General features: G+C 44.7%; 1 protein-coding gene across 3 annotated transcripts in view; it reads right to left on the minus strand.

The window, feature by feature from the left end:
* Positions 1 to 25,814, minus strand: part of LOC124612872 (WD repeat-containing protein 47) — a 692,566-nt gene that overhangs the window by 208,232 nt on the left and 458,520 nt on the right. For all 3 annotated transcript variants that reach the window (XM_047141309.1, XM_047141311.1, XM_047141310.1), the window contains one exon: positions 18,211 to 18,292. In XM_047141309.1, the coding sequence (XP_046997265.1) occupies positions 18,211 to 18,292 (82 nt within the window). The remainder of the gene's footprint in view (positions 1 to 18,210; positions 18,293 to 25,814) is intronic.

Here is a 25,814-nt window from a genome sequence, read left to right on the forward strand (position 1 = left end):
TACTTTCTACCATTAAGATTTGCTTTGATGAAGCAAGGTTCTATAATTTTGTCCTCCAGAATCCCACACCATACATTCACCGAGCACGGTTTTTGGTGTGCAACTTGCCGCAGCAACATTGAATTTCAGTTGCCCAATAATGAATGTTACACAAATTAACATTTCCATGGTTCGTGAATGTAGCCTCGTCAGTAAGTAAAATCAAATTAATTAATGTGTCATCCCCCTGAATCTGAAGTTGAGTCCATCGGCAGAATTCAATGCGACGCATACAGTCCGTACCAGGTAATTCTTGGTGGAGACTGATATGGTAAGAATGATTTTTATGGCGATGCAGAAAACGGACAACACTACTCTGGCTCAGTCAGATTCCCTTGCGATTGGACGCGAACTAACACAAGGATCTCGAACCACAGTGGCAAGCGTACCAATCTCCGCTTCCTCGTTAGTAACTTTCCTTTGCCAGATATGTTTCCGATGCGTTAAAGATCCAGTTGTTCCCAGTTTACCACACACATATTTAAATGTAAGACGTGTAGCGTGGGTACGTTGAGGATATCTTTCAGCGTATAAGTCTCTAGCTCTCACCGAATGTCGTTGGCATTCTCCGTAAATGAGACGCAAATCGACTTGTTCTTCGAAGGAATAGATCATTCACATTCGCTTGATTCGACGATACTAGTCTTACTGTTCCTATTAGTATTGTATTGCGAAACTGCTGAATGGTGTTCACGTGTCAATGGCACGTTAGATGGATACGCCGTATTCGGCATATATTTACTATTTGCACGATATACGAGAATCAATTGTCAGAGCATGTGCTTCGATACGAGTCGAAGTGATAAGGAATACCACTCAATCCATGATAAGAAGTTTACAGTACTGCATTGATACCAATGGTCATCACCTCTAACACTTTCTGTAAATGGGCGTTCATGCCACCATTTTGACCTTCAAAGACCTCACTGTTACACATCATGGGATTCGTCTCGATAGCCCCCCATGAACCATGGACCTTGCCGTTGGTGGGGAGGCTTGTGTGCCTCAGCGATACAGATAGCCGTACCGTAGGTGCAACCACAACGGAGGGGTATCTGTTGAGAGGCCAGACAAACGTGTGGTTCCTGAAGAGGGGCAGCAGCCTTTTCAGTAGTTGCAAGGGCAACAGTCTGGATGATTGACTGATCTGGCCTTCTAACAATAACCAAAACGGCCTTGCTGTGCTGGTACTGCGAACGGCTGAAAGCAAGGGGAAACTACAGCCGTAATTTTTCCCGAGGGCATGCAGCTTTACTGTATGATTACATGATGATGGCGTCCTCTTGGGTCAAATATTCCGGAGGTAAAATAGTCCCCCATTATTCTCCGGGCGGGGACTACTCAAGAGGATGTCGTTATCAGGAGAAAGAAAACTGGCGTTCTACGGATCGGAGCGTGGAATGTCAGATCCCTTAATCGGGCAGGTAGGTTAGAAAATTTAAAAAGGGAAATGGATAGGTTGAAGTTAGATATAGTGGGAATTAGTGAAGTTCGGTGGCAGGAGGAACAAGACTTCCGGTCAGGTGACTACAGGGTTATAAACACTAAATCAAATATGGGTAATGCAGGAGTAGGTTTAATAATGAATAAAAAGATAGGAGTGCAGGTTAGCTACTACAAACAGCATAGTGAACGCATTATTGTGGCCAAGATACATACGAAGCCCATGCCTACTACAGTAGTACAAGTTTATATGCCAACTAGCTCTGCAGATGACGAAGAAATTGAAGAAATGTATGATGAAATAAAAGAAATTATTCAGGTAGTGAAGGGAGACGAAAATTTAATAGTCATGGGTGACTGGAATTCGAGTGTAGGAAAAGGGAGAGAAGGAAACATAGTAGGTGAATATGGATTGGGGGACAGAAATGAAAGAGGAAGCCGCCTGGTCGAATTTTGCACAGAGCACAACATAATCATAACTAACACTTGGTTTAAGAATCATGAAAGAAGGTAGTATACATGGAAGAACCCTGGAGATACTAAAAGGTATCAGATAGATTATATAATGGTAAGACAGAGATTTAGGAACCAGGTTTTAAATTGTAAGACATTTCCAGGGGCAGATGTGGACTCTCACCACAACGTATTGGTTATGAACTGTAGATTAAAACTGAAGAAACTGCAAAAAGGTGGGAATTTAAGGAGATGGGACCTGGATAAACTAAAAGAACCAGAGGTTGTACACAGATTCAGGGAGAGCATAAGGGAGCAATTGACAGGAATGGGGGAAATAAATACAGTAGAAGAAGAATGGGTAGCTTTGAGGGATGAAGTAGTGAAGGCAGCAGAGGATCAAGTAGGTAAAAAGACGAGGGCTAGTCGAAATTCTTGGGTAACAGAAGAAATATTGAATTTAATTGATGAAAGGAGAAAATATAAAAATGCAGTAAGTGAAACAGGCAAAAAGGAATACAAACGTCTCAAAAACGAGATCGACAGGAAGTGCAAAATGGCTAAGCAGGGATGGCTAGAGGACAAATGTAAGGATGTAGAGGCCTATCTCACTAGAGGTAAGATAGATACCGCCTACAGGAAAATTAAAGAGACCTTTGGAGATAAGAGAACGACTTGTATGAATATCAAGAGCTCAGATGGAAACCCAGTTCTAAGCAAAGAAGGGAAAGCAGAAAGGTGGAAGGAGTATATAGAGGGTCTATACAAGGGCGATGTACTTGAGGACAATATTATGGAAATGGAAGAGGACGTAGATGAAGATGAAATGGGAGATACGATATTGCGTGAAGAGTTTGACAGAGCACTGAAAGACCTGAGTCGAAACAAGGCCCCCGGAGTAGACAATATTCCATTGGAACTGCTGATGGCCCTGGGAGAGCCAGTCCTGACAAAACTCTACCATCTGGTGAGCAAGATGTATGAAACAGGCGAAATACCCTCAGACTTCAAGAAGAATATAATAATTCCAATCCCAAAGAAAGCAGGTGTTGACAGATGTGAAAATTACCGGACTATCGGTTTAATAAGTCACAGCTGCAAAATACTACCGCGAATTCTTTACAGACGAATGGAAAAACTAGTAGAAGCCAACCTCGGGGAAGATCAGTTTGGATTCCGTAGAAACACTGGAACACGTGAGGCAATACTGACCTTGCGACTTATCTTAGAAGAAAGATTAAGGAAAGGCAAACCTACGTTTCTAGCATTTGTAGACTTAGAGAAAGCTTTTGACAACGTTAACTGGAATACTCTCTTTCAAATTCTAAAGGTGGCAGGGGTAAAATACAGGGAGCGAAAGGCTATTTACAATTTGTACAGAAACCAGATGGCAGTTATAAGAGTCGAGGGACATGAAAGGGAAGCAGTGGTTGGGAAGGGAGTAAGACAGGGTTGTAGCATCTCCCCGGTGTTATTCAGTCTGTATATTGAGCAAGCAGTAAAGGAAACAAAAGAAAAATTCGGAGTAGGTATTAAAATCCATGGAGAAGAAATAAAAACTTTGAGGTTCGCCGATGACATTGTAATTCTGTCAGAGACAGCAAAGGACTTGGAAGAGCAGTTGAATGGAATGGACAGTGTCTTGAAAGGAGGATATAAGATGAACATCAACAAAAGCAAAACAAGGATAATGGAATGTAGTCTATTTAAGTCGGTGATGCTGAGGGAATTAGATTAGGAAATGAGGCACTTAAAGTAGTAAAGGAGTTTTGCTATTTGGGGAGCAAAATAACTGATGATGGTCGAAGTAGAGAGGATATAAAATGTATACTGGCAATGGCAAGGAAAGCGTTTCTGAAGAAGAGAAATTTGTTAACATCCAGTATTGATTTAAGTGTCAGGAAGTCATTTCTGAAAGTATTCGTATGGAGCGTAGCCATGTATGGAAGTGAAACATGGACGATAAATAGTTTGGACAAGAAGAGAATAGAAGCTTTCGAAATGTGGTGCTACAGAAGAATGCTGAAGATTAGATGGGTAGATCACATAACTAGTGAGGAAGCATTGAATAGGATTGGGGAGAAGAGAAGTTTGTGGCACAACTTGACCAGAAGAAGGGATCGGTTGGTAGGACATGTTCTGAGGCATCAAGGGATCACCAATTTAGTATTGGAGGGCAGCGTGGAGGGTAAAAATCGTAGAGGGAGACCAAGAGATGAATACACTAAGCAGATTCAGAAGGATGTAGGTTGCAGTAGGTACTGGGAGATGAAAAAGCTTGCACAGGATAGAGTAGCATGGAGAGCTGCATCAAACCAGTCTCAGGACTGAAGACCACAACAACAACAACAACAACAACAACAGCCGCTTTCAGAAAATAAGTACCAAACTGTAACATCCCATTTTTAAAAAAAAGTTGACCATAACTCTGACGCGACCCCACCTAGCAACAAAAAATCAACGTCATATTATGGCACCAGTTGTCCCGTGCAACATTCGTCCCACGAACTTTTCAACTGCTATCATACTTTGGGAGTTATTCTGGGTGGCAATAGTTAGTGACTCACCCTGTATAATTTCTAATGGGATTATTTTAAGAAATTACTCTCCACAAACCAGCACCGATTTAGAAAGCGTGGCTAGTGCTAAATTCAGCTAGCCGTTTTTTCGTACGATATCCTGCGAACCATGGATGAAGGGAAACAGTCCGTTTCCATATTCCTAGAATTCCGGAAAAGCGTTTGAGACAGTGCCCCACTGCACACTGTTAACGTTAAGTTCGAGCATACGGAATACGTTCTCAGATATGTCAGTAGCTCGAAGACTTTTTAAGTACAATAATACAACGCAGTACGTTGTCCTGGACGGCAAGCGTTCATCAGAGCCATGGGTATCCTCAGGAGTGCCCTAGGGAAGTGTGATTGGACCGCTCCTGTAGTCTATTAGTATCCATTAATGATCGGACAGGTGCCGGGAATAACAGTCTGCGACTGTTTGCTGATGACGCTGCAGTACACGGGAAAGTATCGACGTTGAGTGACCGTCGAATGATACAGGATGTGTTGGGCGGTACTTCTCTGTAGTGCGATGAATGCCAACTTGCTCTAAATGTAGAAAAATAAGTTAATGCAAATGCGTACGAAAAACAATGCCACAGTGTGCAAATACGGTATTAGTGATGTGCTGCTTCACACATTCACATCAGTTAAATGTCTAATCGTAGCGCTGAAAAGCGATATGAAATGGAACGAGCACATAAGGACGATAGGAGGGGACGAGCATGGCCGACTTCGTTTTATTGGCAGAGCTTAAGCGAAATATTACTGTGAGAATTCTGAGAACTAATATTTGCGGCTGACTGCAGAGTGATTATACTGCCACCAACGCACATCTCACGTAACGACTGCGAAGACAACGTAAGACAAATTAGTGATCATACTGAGGGCATAATCTTTTTCTCTCGCTCCAATTGCAAGTGGGACAGAAAAGGTAATGACAAGTAGTGGTACAAGGTTCCTTCCGCCATGCACCGTATAGTGGCTAGCGCAGTTGACGCCGCACGTAAGAGTTATCTTTCTTCTTATTGTTATCTTTGTGCCGCGAAGACGAGAGCTATATGTAGATTTCTTTAAAAAAAACGATAATAGCTAACGCGCGTAGCGATGACAACTTCAGGTCAAAGCAGCGTCCTGTTTCGCAGGAGAGCTTCTGTAAAGTTTGGAAGGTAGGAGACGAGGTACTGGCGGAACTAAAGCTGTGAGGACGGGTCGTGAGTCGTGCTTGCGTAGCTCAGTTGATGGAGCACTTGCCCGCGAAAGGCAAAAGTCCCGAGTTGGAGTCTCGGTCCGGCACACAGTTTTAATCTGCCAGGGAGTTTCATATCAGCGCACACTCCGCTGCGGAGTGAAAACTTCATTCTGGAAATATCAGTTGTACCGAAGAAGTTAACCACATAAACATCAGTATGTAATACTGGTGATGAAAATTCACCGAAACGTGTTTGAGTGTTGAATAAGAAATATTTGTTTCCTCACTAAAGAACCGCATTTCGAGAATTATAGGAGGGCAGTTCAATAAGTAATGCAACACTTTTTTTTTCTCGGCCAATTTTGGTTGAAAAAACCGGAAATTTCTTGTGGAATATTTTCAAACATTCCCGCTTCGTCTCGTATAGTTTCATTGACTTCCGACAGGTGGCAGCGCTGTACGGAGCTGTTAAAATGGCGTCTGTAACGGGTGTGCGTTGCAAACAACGGGCAGTGATCGAGTTTCTTTTGGCGGAAAACAGGGCATCTCAGATATTCATAGGCGCTAGCAGAATGTCTACGGTGATCTGGCAGTGGACAAAAGCACGGTGAGTCGTTGGGCAAAGCGTGTGTCATCATCGCCGCAAGGTCAAGCAAGACTGTCTGATCTCCCGCGTGCGGACCGGCCGTGCACAGCTGTGACTCCTGTAATGGCGGAGCGTGCGAACACACTCGTTCGAGATGATCGACGGATCACCATCAAACAACTCAGTGCTCAACTTGACATCTCTGTTGGTAGTGCTGTCACAATTGTTCACCAGTTGGGATATTCAAAGGTTTGTCCCCGCTGGGTCCCTCGTTGTCTAACCGAACACCATAAAGAGCAAAGGAGAACCATCTGTGCGGAATTGCTTGCTCGTCATGTGGCTGAGGGTGACAATTTCTTGTCAAAGATTGTTACAGGCGATGAAACATGGGTTCATCACTTCGAACCTGAAACAAAACGGCAATCAATGGAGTGGCGCCACACCCACTCCCCTGCCAAGAAAAAGTTTAAAGCCATACCCTCAGCCGGTAAAGTCATGGTTACAGTCTTCTGGGACGCTGAAGGGGTTATTCTGTTCTATGTCCTTCCCCATGGTCAAACGAGCAACTCTGAAGTGTATTGTGCTACTCTTCAGAAATTGAAGAAATGACTTCAGTGCGTTCGTAGGCACAAAAATCTGAACGAACTTCTCCTTCTTCATTACAACGCAAGACCTCACTCAAGTCTTCACACCCGAGAGGAGCTCACAAAACTTCAGTGGACTGTTCTTCCTCATGCACCCTACAGCCCCGATCTCGCACCGTCGGATTTCCATATGTTTGGCCCAATGAAGGACGCAATCCGTGGGAGGCACTACGCGGATGATGAAGAAGTTATTGATGCAGTACAACGTTGGCTCCGACATCGACCAGTGGAATGGTACCGTGGAGGCATACAGGCCCTCATTTCAAGGTGGCGTAAGGCCGTAGCATTGAATGGAGATTACGTTGAAAAATAGTGTTGTGTAGCTAAAAGATTGGGGAATAACCTGGTGTATTTCAGTTTTGAATAAAACAACCCTGTTTCAGAAAAAAAATGTGTTGCATTACTTATTGAACTGCCCTCGTATAATCTTTTGTACTTTACAGATGTTACCAGTGTTACGTCAAGCAGTAGCATTTCGTTTAACAAACAGGCAGGACGGACTGTATCCTACATTTTTCGTTCTATAGTAAGAACTTGTCGAACTACTTAGTAAAATGTGGAAGTCCACAAACATTTTACGTTTACTGGTGATACACAGGCGCAAGATGAGGAACATCCGACACCACCACTCAAATGGTTACGAGTGATAGAGTAACAGCATACAAATAACCAACAGAAATGATGAAACAAAATTCTTACGGGCGAGGTACCGCAACACTGTATAAAATATTTTAATTATGAAGTGTAAAACAAACGTTTCGACTGTATTACAACGGCCTTCCTCAGAGCACGAGTGGTTTTGGTGAAGGAAAGGTGCCTGTATTTACAGCATACGATTGGTGTCAATACGTTATATTTGTGATACTTTATTGGCCCTAGAATATAATAGGCTAGTCATAACGAAAGGGAGAGGTAGGAAAGAAGCTATTCGTTAGCTAGCCGGCCTGTTAGTGATTGGAGACAGACTGCAAATCAGCGGTTCGCTTCTGGTGTACAGGTTTTCTTCCTGATGTGCGGGGAAATTCACTGACAGTCCCTCTCAAGCTGTTTGTTTAGGCTGTCGCATCCGTGCCCGGAGAGGCTTCGGTTGCGATACCGCTCGTACCCCGTTGGACACGGGCAGCTGGCAGCCAGAAGCCGTCCTCTCTACTGATGTTCTCAGTTTGCTTGATAATTTCTATCGTATCTCGAAATTTGCGTTGGCTCGTCCAAGACTATTTCGCCAGCTCACGGGCTTCCTGGAACAAGATAGGCTGTTCAAGTCACGGCGGTGTCCCGCTATCGCTGTACTAATCGCACATACAGTTTATGTTACGCTACGCATGTGCTCACTCGTCTGCTAATTGGTCCCTCTGTCCCCCGTGAGTAGACAGCTCCGCACTGACAACGTGGTTCATATACTCCTGCAGTATTTTATTTGTTGACCACATCCTTGATAGATCCTATCATGCTGTGGATACTACGGCACTTGTGGAAAATCTGCTTGAAACCTCGTCGGCGGAGAACGCTGCCTAGCCTTTCACTGATGCACTTCACATACGATACATGCGCTCTTTCTTGTCTTCAACGGTTTCGGATGGCCTTGGTAGCTTTTATCGTCATGTTTTCATAACCGTTGGGGGGAAACGTATGGTGTAGCTCCCACGATTCCTCTTTGATGTTGTCACTCATTCGGTACGCACGAGCAGCCAGTGTGTGCAGAACTGAATACGCCTGAGGAGGGAGATGTTTTTCGTACCATTACTTGGTGTCTCCATTCGGATTACCGTGAAGATGAACCACGATGGTTTTTTTTTTCTCAACATTCTCGGTGACCAAGTTTTCCTTGTCTTCTGCACCTCCGTGGTCAGTATGCAGTGAACACTCCCAAGATAACACGCCCGTTCACAGGGCTGCACCAGTGCATCGCTGGTTTAACGGACACTCATAAACCCTACTGCACTTAGGCTGTTCCGCTAAATCACCCTATTTTGATCCCAGAGAAAATTTCTAGGGCTACTTGGAACAGTAGGCGAAATGCAGCAATCGACGTCCCCGCAGTTTTGTATCTCTGTTGGATGCAACACTCAATCAGAGCCTTCAGCTGCATGCGGCATACCACAAGAACCGTGTGGATTATGTTCCTCGCTGAATGGAGGTCAATGTTTTCTAGTCTGGTGTGCGTGTTATGTCTACATAACTGTCACATTTTCTTAATATCTCTAAGTGTCCCACAACACCCATAACTATTTGTTATTAATTTCAGTTTTTTCCGGAAACAGTGCCTGACAAAATAAAAGCGCACAGAGGGGAGAAGGAAACGGAGTGCCACTTCATGAGTTGATAGGGTATGTGATATTTCAATGATTAAAAAATCGAGACGGATGTATACATAGCATGGCAGTATGACGCTGCACGCTATCTGGCCTCGATGCATAGCATCCTCTCCTGAAGCAAGCTGGCTCGCAACTATTGTCACTGGTCCCTTACATCCTGGATACTGGCACTGGCAACGTCCGAGCTGCTTCCACATACGTTCTATCGGAGACAGAACGGAAATTGCTGGCCACTGGGCTACCTCACCACCATGCACACAGTTCATGCAGACAGGATGTATATATGGACGAACATTATCCCGTTTAAAAATGGCAACACTACACTGCAACCTGCATTGCATACAGACATCAAAGACAATTGCTTCACCCCGGTTCCCGTAACTCCTGAAGATAGACGTTGACTGTGGGTCTTGTATCAGAGATAGTCCCTTTAACTGTTCAGAAATGTCACTAAACCCGCCCAAAGATGGAAACGACCATGCATGAGCAGGGCCTATTAGACAATATCAGTTCCAGTCATTCTACCAGAAAGGAGCTACACGGCTCGTGTTGTCTGTAGTTCAACCGTGCGTAGACAGTCAATACCGCGGTTCGATCGCGTCCGCATTGCTACTTTGTGCCAGGAAGGTCTCTCAGCGAGGGAAGTGTCCAGGCGTCTCGGAGTGAACCAAAGCGATGTTGTTCGTACATGGAAGAGATACAGAGAGAGAGGAACTGTCGATGAGATGCCTCGCTCAGGCCGCCCAAGTGATACTCCTGCAATGGATGACCACTACCTACGGCTTATGGCTCGGAGGTACCCTGACAGCAACGCCACCATGTTGAATAATGTTTTTCGTGGAGCCACAGGTCGTCGTGTTACGACTCAAACTACGCGCAATAGGCTGCATGATGGGCAACTTCACTCCCAACATCCATGGCGAGGTCCATCTTTGCAACCACGACACCGTACATCGCGGTACAGATGGGCCCAACAACATGCCAAATAGACCGCTCAGGATTGGCATCACCTTCTCTTCACCGATGAGTGTCGCATATGCCTTCAACCAGACGTCGGAGACGTGTTTCGAGGCAACCTGGTCAGGCTGAAAGCCTTAAGACACACTGACCAGCGAGTGCAGCAAGGTAGAGGTTGCCTGATGGTTTGGGGTGGCATTATGTGGGGCCGACGTACGCCGCTAGTGGTCATGGAAGGCGTCATACCGGCTGTACGATACGTGAATGCCATCCTCTTACAGATAGTGTTACCGTTTCGTGCACATCTTATGAATGACTTCCTTCAGGATAACGATATCGCTCCACTAGAGTAGCCAATATGTTCTCTAGACATGAACCCTGTCGAACATGTCTGGTATAGATTGAAAAGGCCTGTTTATGGACGACGTGATGCACCAACCACTCTGAGGGATCTACGCCGAATCGCCGTTGAGGGGTGGCACAGTCTGAACCAACAGTGGCTTGATGTACGTGTGGATAGTATGCCACGCCGAATACAGGCATGCATCAATGAAAGAGCACGTGCTGCTGGGTATTAGCGGTACCTGTGTGTACAGCAATCTGGACCTCCACCTCTGAAGGTCTCGCTGTTTGGTGGAACAAATGCAATGTGTGGTTTTCATGAGCAATAAAAATTGGGGAAAATGATGTATATGTTGATCTCTATTCCAATTTTCTGTACATGTTCCGGAACCGAGGAGATGCAAAACTTTTTTTGATGTGTGTATAACTATGCAGGATGTCCGTGGCGTACCTTTGTTCCCTAAGCCACTACCACCCGTGATCTGAAGTCATACCCGATGGTTTCGAGCAATTGAATTCCGCTGTGCCTCTCCAAACATTGGAAGAATGGTTCCCCCGTCAGGTCACAGCCATACTAGACGACGATCGCCATCCGGAGTATTGCAGAATCGCGATTGGTTCAAATGGCTCTGAGCACTATGCGACTTAACTTCTGAGGTCATCAGTCGCCTAGAACTTAGAACTAATTAAACCTAACTAACCTAAGGACATCACACACATCCATGCCCGAGACAGGATTCGAACCTGCGACCGTAGCGGTCGCTCGGCTCCAGACTGTAGCGCCCAGAGCCGCACGGCCACTCCGGCCGGCAGAACCGCGATTCATCGCTGAACAAAACGCGACGCCATGCATCATCAGTCCGTGCATCCTCGTCATGGCACTACTCCAAACGCAGCCGTTTGTGTTGTAATGTTGATGGGACAGTAATTCCTTTGTCCGGCTGCTGCTGGTCTCCGACGAACGGTGCGGGATGACAAAACGCTGCAGAAGTTCATTAGTTCTTCCCGGATGGGAAGCGCAGGTGTGAAAGGCTTGCGATGGATTTAATCAGGCCACTGTCAAATCCGAATGCTCCACAAATCTGGATACGGCACAAATCTGGATACGGCACAAATCTGGATACGGCACGATTCGACCAGCAGGCCAAACTGAGCCCTTCTTCAACCTCTGCCCATCGTTGTAATTGCTGTCTCACATGACTACGCGGCGTCTCCGTGTCCTCGAACAGTTATCACTCAACAGCTAACACTTCTCACTCACCTTGTATGTCTTATCAGTGCTGGTAACAGGGCTAAACACAAACGACATTACTGCACTTTGATGGCCGTTTTACCTAAGGTAGATAATTTTAACTATAATTATTTGCATGCCCGTCGATGGTGTGTACGTGTATGAAGTTTCTGTGTGGTTAATATTTTTTTGTCAGGCAGTGTACATGTACGGAAGAAAACGCATGCACGGAAGTACACGAGAGAGAGAGAGAGAGAGAGAGAGAGAGAGAGAGTGGGCGGATCAGTAGAGAAACCACAGTTAAGGGTATTAAACCCAACAAATTTCCACAAAAGCAAAAAAGAAGTAGAGGGGACGAGAAGACCGAGATGGAAAGAGAAGGGGGACGGGGAGATTTCCTAGAAATGAGAAGCCACTGAAGCTCTTTAAAGGTCGCTGCACATTTTAGAAGCCAACTCCCAGAAATCCGCCCGCCGCCTCCGCGGCAGCTCTTTAGATAAGACGCTGTTCTGGAATACGAGCAAAACGAGAGGCAGTGTATCATTCACGGGGTGCCCGGCGAAAAGCCGCTCTTAACCGCCAGATTTATACCCCAGAGTCGCATTAAGACTGTGTCGTCGACTCCGCGGGAATGTGTCTTCTCGTGTTCCCGACTCCTGTTAGTAACAGCAACCCGAGTAACAACGCCCTCTACACCAGGAACTTGCACTTATTTAACGGTAGAATTAATCTAGTGTTTTGTCTCCGACTTGCAGTTTAAGCACTAGGGAGTTTACGTTTTCATGCTAACGAGCTGGTTAGGTTGTTATTAACGGATACGCTTCGTACTTTAGTACAAGATTCTTCATAGACGCACGGTCGTACTTATCACAGTCAAAATCGACGTTAATGCACTCTCCATTATTCTGAACATCATTTACAGAAAACACCAGTTAAAAGGCATTCTAGCAGCGTAGTAAGCACGGATAGAATTGCACCTGAGATACGAAGTTGCAAACTTTCTGCTTTGGGAAAGTATAACTCAACACTTTAGATTTCTAACTAATCAACAAAATTTGTTTCCTGGGGACCTCAATCATGTGTTCTATTATTTCCAAATACAGGCATCATAGATATCTATTAAAATGTATTCCCTCTCATTGATCATCACCTCGAAATTACTATGCGCAACCACACAGATGGTACGTGAATCACGTGAGATCCCAGTCACTATCAGAAGACTTAATGACAGTATGCCGTACTGATCTCCTCCTCCCCCAAATTCTCCCTAAACCCTCAAATACAAAATTATACAAGCAAGGAGTGTCTACAGAGTTAGAATGGTTATAGTACTTAATAGCTACTGTGAGGGTAGAGTGTGAATTATTCTTGACGAGAGGTTGTTTGAGTGTGAGGAAGATCTTATATGAACAGTGGACAATACGATTTAATGTGTGTGTGCAGCGCCATGTATCGGCTGTCCCAGAAATGTTGCGACAAACTTGAAACGGTTGCCTAGCAGGTGTCTCGAGGAACAAATAGAGAATAGAAACCCGTGTCCGGGAACGTCATCCTACGACGCTGCAGAGCATCTGCTGAGTTACAGGCGCCAGCGCCAGCCAGTAGGACATCCCTTCGGCAGCCAATGTGATGTACGCTGACGCTCCGTAGGCGGAACGTCTCGCAATGCTGTTTGTTATTCAATGACCGCGACTGATTGGCACGATAGCCAGTGGCGAAGATAGAGCTAGCTGCTGCGTTGGAGGGCCTCGTCTTCTGTGAATGCGACGCTGTGTTGCCTTGGTGGATGACTGTTCCGGACAAGGGTTGCGATCTGCAATTTTTTTTTCCTGCACACAGAAAAACATTGGAGATTTTACAGGACTCCAGGAGAAAAATAAATGGCAGATGGAAGCCCGTGTTGGAAACCATCATCCACTGAATCAACAGAGCATTGAATTTATACGAGACAAGGCCTTTCAACGCTACAACCAGTTCCATCTTCAGTCGTGGTCACTAAAAGCAACACTGCGAGACGTCTCGCCTGCCACCTGCCAGCGTACAAACCCATGTTTGTTGCCGAAAGGATGGCCCAGTGGTTGGCGCCGGAGCCTGTAACTTCGATGATCTATAGCGTTACTGGACGACGTTTCCAAATAGGGGTTCCTATCCTCCACTTGTTCCTCAAGACGTCCTCTACAATCCCTCGAATTTTGAGATAACATGCTGGGACATCATTTAATAAAACATACATGGAACTCCCGGAAAGTTCTGTGCTAGCCAACAACGGCTGGTTCTCATACATAGAAGATCTGCGTTTGCCATAGACTAGAAAAACAAACGAGAGCACAACCGATGGGGAGCGGGCAGAATTTGCTTCACTAGTTGCTTCTTCTTATCGTTAACGCTGTAACTGTCAGAAAAGCACCATTATTGGTCTCAGTTTCTGATTAGAGCGAACTGTCAATTGTAGTTGGTTTTCTGTATTGAAACGAACTGGCTTTATGGATCAAAGTATCACAAAGTCCCCTTTGAATACTTTCAAAGAACTACTTCGAACCAGAAAGTTCACGACACTGACCCCTAAAATCTAGTGAGTTGCCGACCCTTTGATTTCGCAAGCTCCAAGCAGTTCCACGAAAGTGTTTCACCATTCAGGCCTTTCAGCCAACTCACCTTCAGGAGCAGAATTCAGTAATGTCCAGTGGTAATTTTATGCTCCCATTAATAGCATTTACCTGTGAAGTGCTGCTTCCTACCAGGACTTTTCGCAACTCTATTTCCAATAGGTGCTGAGAAAAACCTCCCTTCATTGGAAAATGACTAGCCCCTAAATCAACCTAGTTGGATCCGAGCACAAAAGACCTTTAGACATTTTATATCTAGATCAACCCATCAGCTGCTCGCTTGACAAAGCCCCTGATCACTGGATAACAGATGTCATATCTAACACCAAACAGGACAGCCCTTTACAGCAGCCAGAATATGTCACAGTAGTTAGAACAAATATGCATAAAGATCTGTAAGAAAATTAGCTTCAATTTTGCAATCTACAGGAGCCTTACATTAAATGCATCAACGGGTCAAAAACACTGGTTCGGTATTTTTTATGAATACTGGTACACTGATTTTGATAACCACCCGTTGGCCTCTGAAATAACACTCGTGTTCAGTAACACCAACGTGATACTGTTCGATAAAGACCACAAGTACTCAATAATTTTGTGCGCTCGGTGTCGGTTTCATAGGTAGCATAGGCACTATAAAGTTTCTCAATAGCGTAACAACGGAGCTTCTCACAAATGCGTTTCTGTTCCTTTGGCTTCACTGTAGACGTAAACTAGTTTTAGGTCGATGTTACTACGATCTGCCATTTTCACGTCACTTCCTGGCAGATTAAAACTGTGTGCCGGACCGAGACTCGAACTCGGGACCTTTGCCTTTCGCGGGCAAGTGCTCTACCAACTGAGCTACCATCACAGGAGAGCTTCTGTGAAGCTTGGAAGGTAGGAGACGAGGTACTGGCGGAATTAAAGCTGTGAGGACGGGGCGTGAGTCGTGCTTGGGTAGCTCAGTTGGTAGAGCACTTGCCCGCGAAAGGCAAAGGTCCCGAGTTCGAGTCTCGGTCCGGCACACAGTTTTAATCTGCCAGGAAGTTTCATATCAGCGCACACTCCGCTGAAGAGTGAAAATTTCATTCTACATTTTCATGTCCTTTCTACGGTAAGATTCCTACACATTTAAATGACGTGACTGACAAGAGAATAACTGAACACTATCGGACTTTCTCTCTCTGTTATGGGTATTATCTCCTTACAATCGTTCTGCGATGTTGTTTCCCTGTAGGCAACAGCACTGTCAGCTAACAGTTGAATATGCCGTTGACACTTATAAATAGTTTTTGTATATGGAGACCAAAAGCGGTGATATTACTCTTCTTTCGGTCGCACGTTATGTTACTTCTGTTCCTGCCGAAGAATATCCGTCGTCCAGACTAATGTACTGGTTTATATCAATCGAAATTTTTAGAGTCATTTACAAGAGCTACTAGGAAAATAAGGAACAGTCGGTCGCCAAATGGAAACCCCAGTGGAAACGAAAACTGTTTTATTTGCAACAGTTAGTTACACCTTCAAACTACTTCCCTATACAGTCGCCATTCCGACTTACAAATTTGTCGTAGCGTTGTACTAACTTTCCAATGCCCTCGTCATAGAAAACGCATCCTGTGCTTCCCGACAATTTTCTACGCTGGACTGCAGCTCAGTGTCTATGCCAAAATGTTGCCTTCATACCCAGTGGCTCTTTTGAGAAGAGATGAAAACCAGAGAGGGTCAAGTCCGAGCTATATCATGGGTGATCGAACACGTCCTACCGAAAACGCTGCAGGAGTGTCCTTATTGCCCCTGCAGTCTGCGGCTATAAACCGTTATGAAGATGGAAACGCGTGACAGTTACGTTCGTGTGGTTGTATGAAATCAGGCGAACACTCTCGCCAGGCACTCATACTCGTCCGGAGAAATTATTTTCTAGGCTTTTTACACGCTTACTGTGCGTTCAGAACGGAAAAGAGCGACGAGACGCTATCTACAAGCATAGTAGAGACACGGCCCAACACATTTGTACGAAGCTTCGTCGGATTTTCACCGTGGTTTCCGTTTTACGACCGATCGTTTCGTACTTTACAAATAACCCTCGTATAAATTTGTGATGATGCTGCAACCGTCGTCCTTCGAAACTCTACGATCACGTATCTGGACGTTAAACGTGACATGCAAATCTTTGCTAATATGAGACAGAAAATATTCATTACCATTAAAACTCCTACTAGATGTGCTAAGACGGGTCGGAGACAGTGGCTGCATTTCTGTAAATCGCGATGTAAATATATTGCTGGAAAAAAATGCAACACCCTCAAGGACTGTGTTCAGTGGTACTTCGATAAGTATATGCACGGTGAGGGGTTGCAGAGTTAATGATTCATCTGTCACAGTCACGACGATCTGTTGACGATCAGGAGCCCTGTCTCTAGCACCCTCTGTTTCGACTCTGCATGCAGTAACTGTGCTGAGTCAAAAAGTGAACAGCGCTCGCAACATTCATTCTAGAGTACAAACATGCCCCTAGAATGAGTACGTGCTCCTATAGAACAGCCTCAGCCATCTGAAAGGGGTCATGCTGTGGGCCTGCGGGAAGCTGGGTGGACTTACTGACGGACTGCTACATGTGTCGAGGAGATGTATCGGTGGTGGTGGTGGTCTGTAGTACATCCCCATAACTGTAGACCAGGTTCTGGCCGTTCGCGTGGTTCAGATGCACGTTGCGATCGAAGAATTGTGTGGATGGCAGTAGCTGATCAAATATTATCCAGGGACGCAATATAGCCACATGTTACACCTGCTGTGTCATCAAGGACCATTGCGAAACGTCTGCTAGCCGCAGGATTAAGATCACCAGTGCCCCTGGCAAGGCTATCAGTGGCATCACGACAATGCCAATCGTAGCTACTCTTGTGTTGTGAAAGAGTGAACTAGAGAGCGGAATGCAGCTCCGTTTTCTTCAGTGATGAGGGTATGTTCTGTCTGTATTCGAGTGACGGACGTACTTTTGTACGCCTCAGACCTGGTGAGCTGCCTATTCCAGAGTGCACTGGCACGCAACGCATAGGTTCCATCCCAGGATTGATGGTATGGGGGGGGGGGGGGGGGGGGGGGGGGAACATCAGTTACAACATGCGGTTACATTTGGTGTTTCTACAGGGTAAGTAACCTGTCCCCGCTACATTTCACAGGTTGTTAACGCAATGCTACTGCCATTTCTTCTACAGAAACTTAATATGCTTCTTCAGCAGAACGGCTGCTACGACGCAAATGCTCTTCGTGGCATATAACAACTGCCCTGGCCAGCAAGATCACGAAATCTCTCGTCAAATGAACACCTGAGGGACATGGTGAAGCGGACATTGCTCGTTCTTCTGGGCCTGCAAGAACCATTACTCTATTGCAATAAAAGCCGCCAAATGCTTGGGATGACCTGCCGCAGGATGCCATTCGGTACTTTTATGATCTTTTGCAAGCGAGAATCACGTTTGCGTTGTTGCGAGAGGGGGCTGCATCGTGTACTGGTGCGATTGTTTGGTCCTCTTTACTGCGACGTGTTTCATCTGGTCTGAATCTGTCATCATAAATTCCTACAATGATGAATTGTCTTGTCAATAAAACTACCTTGTTCTTGAGGTTATTGCTTTTTTCCGACAGAGCATCGAATAAAACGTCAGAGGTCAGCAACACAGGGGAACGTCTGCCAATGAGCTACAATATTGTGTCAACTTGTGGCTTCAACACTCATAACTGCCTACTTTGTCGCTTGTCAAAGAGCATTTGCACACGAAATACCAACTCCTTTGTCTTTAGAACAATGTTAAAAGCCACACGGTATGTCCTAAATCCTGGTTCAGCGCAGGCGTTGACTTACCTTGACGGTGTCGTAGTGTCCGTCGGGCAGGTCCACCGCGCAGTTCCCCGCGTGGTACGACAGCGGCGCCGGCGGGTGATCCCTGTGGACAAGAATACAATTATAACACAGCAGTAAGCCAAATACACAAACTGTCTCTGCAGCTCGAAATGCTTACTTGCCCACCTACCTGAAACTGCAAATACCTCATATGCCCTAGACTTTGTTTTCTTGTATGTACAGACATACATGCGGACTGAAGCAACGAATGAAAATTTGTACCAAGGCCCGGATTTGAACCCGGGTCTCCTGCTCACTAGGCTGATGCCCTAACCACTACGCTATCCTGGCACAGTGGTTTTGATAAGCTGTTGGACAGATATATCACGCCCTCTCCGTTTCTTTCGATTCTGAGGTGCTACTCCAACACAGTTGGAGAGCCTCTGCATTGTTGTTCGAGTTTAGGGGGAAAACCATGTGGGCTGAGGCGTGACTGAGAATTTGGGTTGAGGAGGGAAGCGTGATAGGGTAGTCCGTGCAGTTGAGTAAAGCTACTGTGCCAGGGTCATGTAGTGGTTAGCTCCAATGTCTAGTCAGCAGGACACCCGAGTTCGATTCCCGGCCTTCATTCCTCGCTTCAGCCTGCATACGTAATTTGGTTGAAAAGGTCTCCGAAACCATAGAGGTTTCTTCTACACCTGGTTTATAGAGCGGCTGGCTGAGGACTGCCCATTGCCTTACTGATTACTACAATCTTTTGAAATGCAGTCAGTGTACAACGAGAGTGCTTACACAAAGCTCAAATATATGGGACCCATACCGAATAGGATTAACAGAAGGGCGACGCGAATGGTTATAGGTTCGTTTGATTCCAGACAGAGTGTCGTGGATATGCCGAAAAATCTCAATTGGCATCCTATTGAAGATAGCCGCAGATTATCCCGCGAAAGCGTACTCAGAGTTCCAACAACAAGTACTAAGAGAATAATGTAAAGATATTCCTCATCCTCCTACGTACTGTTCCCGTGGAGACCGCGAAGACAAGATTAGACTAATTAAGAAGATACTTAAACAGTCATTCTTTTCATGCTGTATATGCGATTGGAACAGGAAGAAACTGTACCATGCAGTATGATGCTAACAAGTTTGCAACGTATGTAAACGTAGATCGCTGTTCAGAAATGGTGTTACAAGTAAACAATGGACCACAATTATCTTATGCTCTCTGCGCATGAATAGAAGATAAAAAACATTTCACTGCTTCAACTGGTCAGTATGGTAAGTATGAGGGCAAAATTGAACTTATCTGGCTTTGCACTGACATAACTTTTACAGGTAGGAACCCACTTAATTTACGGCGTTGATCCCTTTCAGGTCGTTGCATACTTAAGAAGGTGTGCAAAACACCCTGTTACAACATGTTATTGGAAGAGTTCTCTTCATTGGATGTAAAATGTTTTCACGACAAATTTCTTTGGATGCGGAAATAGGTGGAAGCCAGAGTGTGGCAAATCTACTGAACAGCTCGTAGATGAATTATTTTCTAAAATGGTCCAAGGGTTGTTAACACGAACTAACTCTTCGTAATCGAAGTATTTAACAAGATTACGGGATTCTCGTGAACAATTTACATATGGTACTTTGAAATCAGAACTGAATTTTCAGATGAATTTGTGGCAATACAGTAATGAGATTAACAACTATACGCAGCTTGTTCCGTCTGAACGTTGTGTGTCTTTCTCGTAGTTTTCGGGCAATTTCTTTCGCACTTCCTTCCTTCCTTTTAAGCAATTCAGTTAACTGATTTTTAAATGACGCAACGTAATGGATACCCTGGAGGCAAACGACATCGGGCAGCAATAATATCTGAGTTTCTAATAACAGTTTGCGGCACATGGCACTTCTTTGAAAGGAAGGATGCACAAGTGGAATTTCCTGAAATTGCCTAGTGTCATTTGATTCTTAGGCAGATGTCGAATGTAAGCCATCTAAGTAAAAAGGGGGGGGGGGACTTTAGATGATCGTTAGGAGATGAGTAGAGCTCTCCTCTATTCAAAAAAATGGCTCTGAGCACTATGTGACTTAACATCTGTGGTCATCAGTCCCCTAGAACTTAGAACTACTTAAACCTAACTAACCTAAGGACATCACACACATCCATGCCCGAGGCAGGACTCGAACCTGCGACCGTAGCAGCCGCGCGGTTCCGGACTGCGCGCCTAGAACCGCTAGACAACCACGGCCGGCTCTGCGCAGCCAAGACGTCAAAGTTCGAAAACGAAATGGCAAAGAAACACCACATCTCAACACGATATGCAGCAAATTATGTCTATTAATGATAAACGAAACTAAGGCTTATGTTGTAAGCATCGAACCTATGTCTTGCTTAAAACTTGACAGTAAAAGAAATGGAAGGGTTCTATCTGACAAGCAAGCTAAACAAGATAGCCGAAGAATGAAGGCGACTGCAGTAGAATGATGCAGACAAAGACAACGTCCTCAGCTACAAAGCTTCGCTGGTATTCGCTAATAACATGTAATAGGTAAGTAGGGCCTGAAAGTATAGATACAAAGCACACCACTGAATGAAGGTGAAACGTGGAACACCCGTCAAATCGAGGATGAAGGAACTTGTACAATTTGAAACGGTGTGCTACAGAAGATTCTTAATTTCGCGGAGGCGAAGTATAAAACGAAGGTGTATTGGGAAGAATTTGTGAGGGAATTAGTCCTGGGGCAGTGTTTAAGAGAAGAAGGAACATTCAGCGAAACAACTAATATGAGATCTAGAAATAGTTAAGCACTGAAGAGGAATACCTCTCAGGACAAACGAAGTTTGGAATAAAGTAAACTGATTTGAGAAAGATGGCTGTAGAAAACATACGATAGGGTACCCAAAAGAATCCGAATTAATTTTTTTGCTGGGCAAAGCTCATGTAGTACCCCATTTTGCCGCTAGGAGCGCACAGAGCGAACATTCCTGAGTCAGCCAGCAGAGTGCCGCCGCTGGAGCAGGTCAGGACTAGTTCCGGCAGAGTTTATATTGACAACTGATTGGTGTGATTGTCATTTTCGCAAAGGCTGATTTTCGTGAACAGCGTACGGTGGTGAAATTCTGCTTTTTGGAGTGGAACAGAAACTCATGAAATGTTAAAATTAGAGTACAAGGAAGATTTGAGGAAAACTCATGCTTTTTGAGTGGTTTTCCCGTTACGAAAATGGTGCAATGTCAATTGATGACAAACCTCATTCTGGTCGTCCTTCCACGGCCCGAACACATGAAAATGTTGGAAACATTCGTGCAATCATCAACGAAGATCGACGACGGACCACTGAAGAAATTGCGGAGCTGTCGGAAATGACTTGAGTTCAGTGCAGCGAATTGTGACAGAAGATTTTGGAATGAAAAGAGTGGCTGCCAAATTCGTGGCAGGACTGCTGACTGCTGAACAAAACCAAGGGGGCGTGGAAGCATGCAGTGCTTTGAAAGAACTACCGAAATGATCCGTACTTTTTTTCAAAGATTTAAGCCAGTGAAAGACAAAGTTCACCACGCCCCAAGAAAGCTCGTCAGGAAAAATGAAACATTAAGACAACATTGATTTATTTTTCGATGTGAGAGGAGTCGATCACTCAGAGCTTATTTCGCAGGATCAGACAGTTATGGAGGCTTTCTACTTAGAAGATTTAAAAAGATTGCGCAACGGTGTACGACGGAAGAGGTCTTTTTTTTTTCCTCTCCATGATGACAATGCCCCTGCTCACAGACAGTTCTTGACCAAAAATGGTACTCCCCCCCCCCCCCCCCACCCCAAATACTCAACCGATCTTAACCAGTGCGATTTTCTGTCTTGTTTTCTAGAATGAAAAAGAGACATGAAATGAAAGCAGTTTGCTGATCTTGCGGAGGTGAAGGGAAAAAAGGCGACGGAGGCGCTGTCAAACATCACAGAAGATGAATTTAAACTGTTTTGAAAAATGGAATAAAAGATCTGACAGGTGTGTTAGCGGAAGTGGAGAGTATTTTGAAGGTGATGGAAGGTTTGTGCTTAAAATGTAAATAAATAAGTTTAAAAAAGTTCGGTTTATTTTGGGTACCCTCTCGTAGGTAGGGATAAGAATACAAGCACAAGAGGGAAAGAAGGACTGTATAAAAAAAATTTCGGTTGTCCAAACAATGTCGTGATTCTTCTGTGCAAAGCGGCGTTCTGCTGTGCGAAACCATCGGCCACTTCTAAACCTCAAACTGACATTGTGTGATTGTCTCGTGGAAGTTGCGGAGAGGGACGGAAGCAGCAACTGTGCGGCCACTGGTGTCTGAATCTATTTTTAGACGTTCAATTAGGACAGGCCTCCCTACAGCATGAACGGCAATTGCGTCCAATGAGAGATATTTCCGGCAGTGGTAGGCTGAGTCAGCGAGGCCCGCGCCACCTGCTGGATTAGCTGGACGAGTTCGACATGCGCTACCCAGATCAAGGAATAGTCGTGATTCGTTTCAAATCTAGGTGTATCAACTTATCACAATCGCAGACATTACTCAGAAAAGAATTACACCCTGGCCAAAATTGAATGTGTTACACAAGTGCGATACGGTATTTATCAAACTTTCGGGAGAAATTTATGACATAAAGCGTATTAAATTAATAAACGTTCATTCCAAACGGAGATTACGTCCGCCAACACGTCCATGACCAGCGCAAAGTTCAAAGCAAATTCAAGAAAACGCAGGTGATTCCTGTATACAAGAGTGGTAAAAGAAGGCAGAATTAAAGATCAGTATCCATAACTAGATTGCTGCAGAATTCTAGAATATCTGAATTCTAATATAATAAATTTCCCAAGGACAGAAAAGCTTACGTCCACGAATAGAAAGCATCTCTCAGCTTGCCGTTTTCTCACATGATATACTATGAACTATGGATGAAGGGCAAAACACAGATTTCATATTTCCAAATTTCCGAGAAGCGTTTGACAGGGTACCTCACTGCAGATTTAACTAAGGTATGAGCATACGGAACAGGTCCCCAGATATGTGTGTGGCTCGAAGGCTTCTTAAGTAACAGAATCCAGTATTTTGCCCGAGACGGTGAGTGTGCACAGACAAAGGTATGATCAGGAGTGCCCCAGGAAAGTGTGACGGGACCGCTATTATTTTATACAAACATATATGATTTGGTGGATAGGGTGGGCAGCAATCTGCGGTTGTTTTCTGATGATGCTGTGGTGTATGGGGAGGTGCTGAAGGTGACTGACTGGAAGATGATACAGGATGACAGACAAAATTTTTAATTTGAAGTAGTAGAAAAAACAAATCCATAATGTTCGAATATAGCAATAGCAGTCTGCTGCTTGACACTTTCACTTCTATTAAAGCACGAGTGCGTAAGGATTGCAGTACAGAAGGCTAATGGTTGATATCGGTATACTAGGAGAATTTTACCGGAAAGTGTGATTCATCCGTAAAAGAGACCACACATAGGACAGTAGAGCGACTTCTTGAGTACTGCTGCAGTGTTAGAAATCCGTACCAGGTCGGATTAATGGAAGAGATTGAAGGAGTTAAGAGGAAGGTTGCTAAATTTTTAACGGTAGGATCGAACTACACGTCAGAGTTAAGGAGATGCTTTGGGAACTCAAATGGGAATTCTAGGAGGCGACATTATTTTCGAGGGACGCTATTGAGAAATTCAGAGAACTGGCATTAGAAGCTGACTGCAGAACGATTCTGCTGCCTCCAACATACATTTCGCGTAATGGCCACGAAGATAAGATACGAGAAATTAGGGCTCATACGGAGGCTACAGACAGTCGTTTTGCCGGCCGCGGTGGTCTAGCGGTTCTAGACGCTCAGTCCGGAACCGCGCGACTGCTACGGTCGCAGGTTCGAATCCTGCCTCGGGCATGGATGTGTGTGATGTCCTTAGGTTAGTTAGGTTTAAGTAGTTTTAAGTTCTAGGGGACTGATGACCACAGATGTTAAGTCCCATAGTGCTCAGAGCCATTTGAACCATTTTTTGACAGTCGTTTTCCCTTCGCTCTATTCTGGGAGGACTAGTAGCGGTACATGGTATCTCCGCCACGCACCGTACGACGGCTTGCAGAGTGTGTATGTGCGTAGATGTAGATCAACAGCAGCACGAGGTGTGACACCCAGGGGAAAGAATACACTTTGTGAATGCTATGTCAATTCTTGACGGTTGGAGGCTCGTACGAACGCGTACGTCTTCCACAGCATCCCAGGCATGCTCTATAGGAGACAAACGATAGGACTGGTCAGGCCAGTCAAGCATCCGTACATTCCTCAAGGCATCTGCGGTGTGTGTTGCAGTGTGGGGCCTTGCATTATCGTGTCGAAATATGTCGTTCCCTATCCAAGTCACTGAGGGTGTGAAAAGAGTGTTTATCATTATTTGTCACATACTCGTGGGCATCCGCTTACATTTTCATTGCCAGGTGGTTATTAACACAACTGCCCCTCATACTGTCGCAGTAAGAAAAGAAATTCGTTTTTCGACACAATTTGCCGTGTAACTACCACACGAGGCGGTATATTAATCTCCAGTACTCAGCATTGCGCACGGAACATTAATACGTAACTTCTGCAGGCTTTATCTGAAGATAATACTGAGAAGGATCGAAAACTAGTTAATGGAAATGAACATTTATTAAAGAACTGGTTGCAGTTACCTGTATTTATATTCAACAAAACTTGATTGACTGCCTTACGATACTTTTTTCAGATATTGTTTGTGTGTTCTGTTTAATGCACGACAGCGATCCTGTTGTCACGATAAAATATGAAGTGTGGCGCTCGAAAAGGTATGTTTATGACATTTTTAACCGGTGTAATGACGTATATCGACTTAGAACTAAACTACTACGGGTTTTATCCGAAATCGTTGGCTACAAAATGTCCCCTGTATCGTCCCACGTTCGTAAATGGCTCTCCTACTATCTTAATAGTACAGTTACCAAGTTCAGATGTATTTGCGAACACATATTTGCTCTTTTTAGTGGGCAATGCTGCTGCATGGTAAAAACGGGTCCCTCCTTATTGCAAATATCTCAAACTACTCTCTGGACGAAAATATGTCTCTAGCGTTTTCTGTAGAACTCTCGGGGAGCTATTCGTAATGCGATCATTTTTTTTTCGCAAATCGGAAAATAATTTGCCGAGTAATATTTATTTCGCCAAAATGCTGCAGAACTATTAAAGTTTTGTAAGAAGAACTCTAGAACTAAAACATATCCATCAAGAACTCTCAAACAATGCCAGCTTCACCGGACTCAATATTCTGCAGTAATGACACATGGCAACATCAGTCCATATAATTACGATGCACGGATATGACATAATCGAAGCTGCTGCGTTGCCGATTGGTCAGCTATCTGAAGATGCGCAGCAATCTCGGAATAACGATATCCGGCGTTACCGAGAATATTTTACAGTCAAATATTCGCGCGTGAAAACTATCAAATCGCATTTCATCGGCTTCTGGCATCTACTGATCGATTCATCTCAACAGTCTAGAGAATAACAACTGAAGAAGATAAACAGGTACCACCAGACAATCCGACAGCGACCCTTCTGAAACCAGTAACAAAACTACCAATGTGACTAT

Source organism: Schistocerca americana, chromosome 4 (genome assembly GCF_021461395.2).
Source record: "Schistocerca americana isolate TAMUIC-IGC-003095 chromosome 4, iqSchAmer2.1, whole genome shotgun sequence".
Taxonomy (NCBI): Eukaryota; Metazoa; Arthropoda; class Insecta; order Orthoptera; family Acrididae; genus Schistocerca; species Schistocerca americana.